Source organism: Triticum aestivum, chromosome 2D (assembly GCF_018294505.1).
Source record: "Triticum aestivum cultivar Chinese Spring chromosome 2D, IWGSC CS RefSeq v2.1, whole genome shotgun sequence".
Taxonomy (NCBI): Eukaryota; Viridiplantae; Streptophyta; class Magnoliopsida; order Poales; family Poaceae; genus Triticum; species Triticum aestivum.
In genome coordinates this window covers 557,358,271-557,365,159 of record NC_057799.1, presented here as the reverse complement: position 1 = coordinate 557,365,159, position 6,889 = coordinate 557,358,271, and the positions used below count along the sequence as shown (strand labels likewise).

General features: G+C 54.4%; 1 protein-coding gene across 1 annotated transcript; it reads right to left on the bottom strand.

Moving 5' to 3' along the window:
• Positions 1–2,420: 2,420 nt before the first annotated feature.
• On the bottom strand, positions 2,421–5,551 carry LOC123049948 (oligopeptide transporter 4-like). The gene is made up of 7 exons (XM_044472801.1): positions 5,247–5,551; positions 4,899–5,156; positions 4,704–4,801; positions 4,019–4,582; positions 3,647–3,899; positions 3,374–3,556; positions 2,421–3,279 (listed from the first exon to the last, which is right to left on the bottom strand). Exons 1-7 carry the CDS (start codon positions 5,463–5,465, stop codon positions 2,662–2,664), a joined length of 2,193 nt encoding a protein of 730 aa, XP_044328736.1. The 5' UTR covers positions 5,466–5,551; the 3' UTR covers positions 2,421–2,661.
• Between the last annotated feature and the right edge of the window lie 1,338 nt (positions 5,552–6,889).

Here is a 6,889-nt window from a genome sequence, read left to right as displayed (position 1 = left end):
CCTACGGTCGAAACGAGGGTCCTGTTCATCGGGAGGGGTGTGGCGTACCGCAAAACGGGACTCCACGGGATACTGTTCATCTCCACCGTCGACCTCCTCCAGCCTCCACGGGCTACCGTCGACCTCCTCCAGCCTCCACGGGCTCCTGTTCATCGAGCCTCCACCGCGCGCTACTCCACCAGCTACTGTTCAACCACCCCTCCACGGGCACCCCTCCACCGTCTACTGTTCATCCAGCCCTCCACACCACGGGGTCCTGTTCAACCACCCCTCCACGGGCGCCCCTCCACCGTCTACTGTTCATGCAGCCCTCCACCACACCACGGGGTCCTGTCCATCCAGAGGCAACGCCACCGCTCACTGTTCATCCATCCCCCCCCGGCAACGCTCACTGTTCATCCAATCGATCGGCTTCAGTTAGCAGCAGTAGCGAAGGAATTGCTCGATCGGGTTCAGTTAACAGCCATCGATCGATCGCTCGGGTTCAGTAACGCGTAGCCTGCAGTGCAATCGCTTGGGTTCAGTTAGAGCCCAACGCCTCGCTCGGGTTCAGTTAGAGCCAACGCCTCGCACACACGCGCGTACGTGTACGAGAGAAACGCGCATCGTTCGGCCCCCGACCTCCCACCGTAACCGGGAACTCCCCGAAATTTTCCTCCCCCTCGCTTCTACCACGGTTTTTTCCGTCATGGACGGCCCAAAGAATGTCATGCAGCTGCGTCTCCGGCCCGCCCAGGACGAAAAGCCCATTTTCTGTCATGATTTTTTGTCATAGAAGTAGGAGCCCACCACATCTATGATGATACCGGGTTTTGTCACAATTATCATCATATGTATGACAGAAAAAATTTCGTTCGGCCCAAAATGTCACAGATGTGTCTTTTTTTGTAGTGATGGATGTATGCAACGTCATGTTTCATATAGTAAATTTAAAGAACACTACAAAAGGATAACAACTTGGTGCTGCAAAACTAGGCAATAACTAAAATCAACCACTCACAAAAACCATTTCCTCCCGAAAAAACAGTGTGCTACTTTAATGTTGAACACAAGGCGACTACTGCCCCTAATTAGTGCAACTGTCGATCACCCCTCCCATGAACTGCCCAAGTCAGATGCATCCCCTGACCCTCCCCTCGCAAATTTGCAGGGAAAAATCTAAGCAGCTAACATCGAATTTATGAACAACTCCCAAAGTCAGATGCATCCCCTGACCCTCCCCTTGCAAAAATTTGCGGCAAAAACTAAGCAACTAGCATCAAATTTATGAGCAACTGCCATCAAAATTATGAGCAAACTGCCACCAGTCAGATGCATCCCCTTACCCTGCCCCTCCATCTTGCAAATTACAGGAAAAAACCTAAGCATCTGCCATCGAAATTATGAGCAACTGCGTCCTGAGAAGCAAGCAACATCGAAAAAACGAACCCTATGCCCCAGTCACTAGGATTCGGTCGCGTGTATCCCCCTTGCAGCGACTCAATCCAGCCTACCCCCAGCACAAACCCACCCCCACCCCCTTCCCCCCGCCATAGCGGCGCCATGCCCTTCCAATCATTGACGACGCGGAGCCCGAGGACGCCATGGACAACCTCGTGCCCGCCCCCTCACCGAAACCCTAACTCCATGGAGTGCAACATGGGAGCAGAGCGAGAAAATAGGAGGGAATAGGTGCGAGGTTTACCTCCGCCTGCAGCCGGAGACTCGCGGCGCTCGCGGACGGCCTCCCGCACCGGCGACTCCGCGCCGGATCCACCACCGCAGCACCCCGCCTCATCGCGCCGTTGCTAGAGGAGAGGAAGGGGGAGGGAGACGAGTTCGAATGAAATCTGCGGGTGCGGGCGGGCGGTTTCGAACAAGACGAGCAGGGGATGCGGGGCAGTTTTCGCCTGGAATAAAGGGTCGGGCCCACCACGCGCCGCACGCCTCGCGCAATCCCGTAACGGGCACCTGGTCGGGACGCGTCGCGCGCAGGGAGATCGCCACGCTGCATCAGAAGGCTGCAGTGCGTGCGGTCGTGTCAACGAACGAGCGCAGCTGCACGAGTCAGACTTTAGGTAAATTTAATATTTTCCCTGTTACGGCTATGGTTTGGATAGGTTAGGCTGATATCATATTAGAAGAGATAGAGGGAAAGGATTGGCGTAATGCATTGGATTTTGTATTGAACCTCACGGACGAGTATATATAGGAGTATGAACTTGAAGGGCCAGACGCCTCTCCTAGAGATAACGAAGGAGACGGCAAATCCTAAACTATCAAATACATGTAAAACCAAATGTATCTCTAACAATTAGAAACCGAAGAGAGAGGGGCCCACCATTGGAAATCAGGGGGACGCCGATTTGTGGGAGAAGAGTCCGTAGGTCTAATCCTATGGTGCTATCCGTAAGTGTAGCATTTTTTGTTAGGTAAAGATGTAAGTTAAATGAAAATGCATTGGCTCAAGGATTTTTGTCTCATGAAACAAGGCTAATTTGCGAATCTTTACACAATATTAAACCAGGCGGGCATCCACTCCCATCAAACAAACCGCAGCTCTAATACCTACGAAATGAACGGTCTGATAGCTACATAATCTAATTATCTAATTTTCCAATTGACAAGCAGCACACACTCTAATTCTACACGTTATGTTGATCAAGATCTGAACTCTCAGTCTCAGATGACGGGGCATCCGTCCACCAGCACGCCCTTGGCGGTGGGGCAGGCGGCGAGGTCGCAGTACTCGCCCCTGGAGCCCCACCAGTCGAGCTGGTGGCCCCAGCTGGTGAGCGCGAAGTAGAGGAGCACCCCCATGATGGCCACGCCGCCGTCCATGGCCGCCGACAGCACGTAGTTGTACCGCTTCCACCACCCCTTGCGGTACCGGAACACGAAGAAGTTGAACACAAAGCCGACGAAGCCCCACGCCGTGTAGTTGAGCGCCGACGCCGGCGGCATCATGGCCGTGCCCCCCAGGATGACGGGCAGGTTGATGAGGCTGATCCAGCCGGCGTGCCGCGGCAACGCCTTGGCGAAGAGCCACACCACCACCGGCCCGGCCAGCCCGATGAGGAAGAACCAGTTGAGCGCCGAGTAGTAGCCGAGCGGCCCGAAGATGCGGCGCGGGCCGACGAGGCCCCAGATCACGGACGCGTCGAAGAAGACGTGGTCGCCCGGGCACGTCCACGGGCTGCCCTCCGGGAGCTGGCCCTTCTCGCAGATGTGCGGCACGGTGGTCAGCAGCCACCACGCCACCACCGTGTTCACCGTCGACGCCACCACCGTCCCCACGAACTGAACATGAATAGAGTGTTGGTTGGACTTGGACGTACGTACAAGATAAATCTCTGAGGGCTTAACAATTTGTAATCAGCGTGCAGTTCCGTACCTGCACCAGGAACATGGATCTTGGGGGGATCTTCATGTAGTGGCCGAGCTTGAAGTCGGTAAGGAAGGACACGGCCTGGTTCATACTCATGTAGCCGTACACCTTGAAGCACACGTTGGCGATGGGCTTTCCCGGCATGATCAGACCCCAGCAATACTCCGTGATGATATTCAACCCCGGTGTCTGCAATTAATCCAACGCCACAACTGATTAGCGATACGATTGTGCACGTCGACCGACGACACACGGTCGGTCAGCATAAGCATGTAGTACCGTGTTTGTGGTTGCGGTGATGACGCTAATGGGGAGCGTGAAGACGAAGGCTATGGCGCAGGCAATGAGGAGGCCCCACCACGGCAGCTGCACCTCCTCCTTGAACACGGTGCAGAGGACCAAGGATACCGCCATGGACACCGCGAGCAGGATGTAGAACCACCAGTTGGGTATGTCGTCGTACCTCTTCATGAGCCTCGCGTGCACGTCCATCTTGCCCTTGTACGACTCCCGGAACCTCTGGTACATCTCCCTTCACGCAGAAATTAACAACTCAATCAAACACTCAATACACAGCACTTATATAACAGCTGAGATCAATCATCGATCGGCATGCATCTACGACGACGAAAGGAAATGAAATGAACATACTTGCCGTAGAAGCATGCGACGTGGGTGAAGGTGGCGGCGATGGTGGCGAAGCCGAGGCCGTAGCTGACGGCGAAGAAGAGGCTGAGGTGGATCCTGCCCTGCCGCGCGTAGGCGTCCATGTCGATCTCGAACCTGTCGTTGACGATGGCGTGGATGTCGTAGAGCTGGCCGTGGGCGTCGAAGAGCTCGTTGGAGAAGAGCGGGTAGCTGCTGGCGCTGTAGAGGTTGATTACCCAGTAGGCGACGGGCAGCATGATGTAGATGAGCAGGACGTAGCCGACGAGGACGTTGGCGGTGGCGAAGAAGGGCGTCACCAGCGGGCTCCCCAGCCAGGAGACCACCGTGGCCCAGTCGAGGGTGAAGGCGCCGATGCCGAGCCCGTTGAGGCCGGACCCGATCTGCTGCATGGTGATGGACTTGGGGAACACCCAGCACACCCACGAGACGGCCGTCAGCGTCGGGAACAGGTACCCCGGCACCGTGTACCACGCGAAGCTGCAGATGAGCGCGATCAGGAAGAACTTGCCCCGCGTCATCCGCCGCTTCTCCTTCTCGTGCATCGCCCTGCCACAGATTTCTCTCAGATCAGATCAGATCGATATGCATGGGCAATGCAATCTCATCGTCGTCACTTCAAATTGATTAGGTTACACTAGACCAAATCATCGATCAGGGACGTAGGTACCTCATGAGAGAAACCTGCACCAGACTCGTCGGCCACCACATGTGCGCCGGCTCCACCACGTACTTCCTCATCAGCCCTGCCCAGCCGTACCCCAACACCTATATATACGTTGTAACCATGGATGGAACACCGATCAGATTCGTAAAAGCACAGTTAGATCGGGTGAAACAACAAACAGATCTACTAATAGGTCACCTGGGTCGTGATGACGAGGAGCAAGCTGGTGACGAAGGAGATGTTGCGCTTGTAGAAGGCCTTGATGATGGTGACGATGCCGATGGCGTAGGCGTTGCCGCCGCCGAAGGAGGCGCCGGCGTTGGCGAAGATGGAGATCAGCACGTGCTCCTTCACGTTGAAGGGCCCCGGGTTCACCGAGCACTCCCGCCCGAACACCCTGAACTTCTTCTCCGGCAGCACCCGCGCCAAGAAGTGCCCGATCGGCAGCGCCGCCACCTGCATCCATCCATCCATGCATGCGCGATCCGTGAATTCCCCGTGCATAATCTGCAGGCGCGGTCTACTGAGTGAGTAGAGAGTACTGACCTGGATGGTGATCTGGCTTATGATGATGGGCTCGGCGCGGTAGGCGAAGAACTGGTTGAGGAAGGAGAGGAGGGCGCAGGAGAGGAAGCCCATCGTCCACATCCGGAACGTCCAGACCGGCAGCGACGGGTCGTCGGTCACCGGCACGGTCAGCCGGACCTGCTCCACCGGGGACGCGTCGTCCTCGTCGCCCGCGCCGCCGGCACGTTCGATCTCCATTGCGGCTTGCGAGAGAGACAGATCAGAGTCTGAACAGTTCAAGAACGAGGTTGTCGGCTATAAATACAAGCGGTTTGTTTAGATCCATTGACCAGAATCTGAGATTCTCTAACTAACTAGTTCCCTTTCCTGTTTTTCCGTCGACATTTCTGCGATTTTTATGTTCGTCCGATAGCGCGCAGCGGGTTCGGCTCAGGTGCAGGGGTCACCGCATCTATTATGGTGCAGGCCCAATCAGTGCTTGCCACATATGCTTGTAGGCTCAGGCTATTAATTGTTAATTCTTTTAATCCTTATCTCGTCCCGTTCGTTTCGGACGCTTCATTCTTTCTTCAATTTCACGATGAACTTCGCCGGATTCACACAGCACATAACAGCATATGCTCGATCGTCACCTTTCTTAACATGTCATCACCCCAACCTTTCAGACTAAAACGTGATGTATTTTTTTATGGACATGTGCTCAGAGCATGCAGGCACTCCTAAATGCCATCGACTTGAGTACACACTCCTCGATGCCATTGATCAAATGAGATCTATAACGTTGTTTTCTCATCGTGCTCGTGCCCAACTCCGACCGACCAGTACTTTTGAGCATCCGATGGAAAGATTCTTCAGCAGGTTAGCAAGCATGGCGAACGGTCCTCGAGCAGGCACTCACCGTGGGCCGATGGAGATTAGCTGTTGAATGGACAAGCAGAGATAAGGATTTGCAAGTTTGCAATAGCAGCAGTGAAGAGATAATAATCGACTTCGAAATTGGAGAGAGAATGGAGATTCCGAAACGAAAGGGATTAGAGGAGGATTAAGAGAATTAATAATGAATTGCCCGGGCCTACAAGCATACGTGGGACGCACTGATTGGGCCTGCGCCATAATAGGTGCGGTGACCCCTGCACCTGAGCCAAACCCGCGCGCAGCGGTCCCTGCATTCCTCCGGCTGGGTTTAGTGGGCTCGTCGGTGTCTTCAAAGTTCAAACTCGTTTGAACGAACCCAGTAGACCACTGGGCCGCCCGTATAAAAATCATCCTGACCCGTGTCACGCCTGGTCACGTTTTAGACGAGAGCAATCATGTGTGATTAGGCCAGCCGGGAGATCTTCATTTCGTCCCCGTAAATATTGTGACAGGTTAATAATGTCTTAAGAAAACTAGTTAACGAGCGCTCCTTCGGGAGCCTCGCAACGATCAGCGCCACTTGGCGCGCTCTCAGCCATTCGCCACGTGTCGCGCTCTGGACGCTCCCTCCGAATTTTGTTTTTTTATTTTTCCGCACGCGTTTTCGGCTTTTTAAACGGTTTTTTTCCGGGTTTTTTCGACATTTTGGTTCTGATCCTGAGCTGCCATCCACGCACGAATACCCTCGTTTAAAAGAATATTTTTGGTGTAGAAAGTCTCAAATTCAGGATCTTTCGCTGCACGGA

Coding starts and splice junctions, on each gene's coding strand:
- LOC123049948 (XM_044472801.1), bottom strand. CDS start 5,465: ATGGAGATCGAACGTGCCGGCGGCGCGGGCGACGAGGACGACGCGTCC. Junction 4,583..4,703: donor GTGCAGGTTTCTCTCATGAG/GTACCTACGTCC, acceptor AATCTGTGGCAG/GGCGATGCACGAGAAGGAGA. Junction 3,557..3,646: donor TCACCGCAACCACAAACACG/GTACTACATGCT, acceptor GATTAATTGCAG/ACACCGGGGTTGAATATCAT.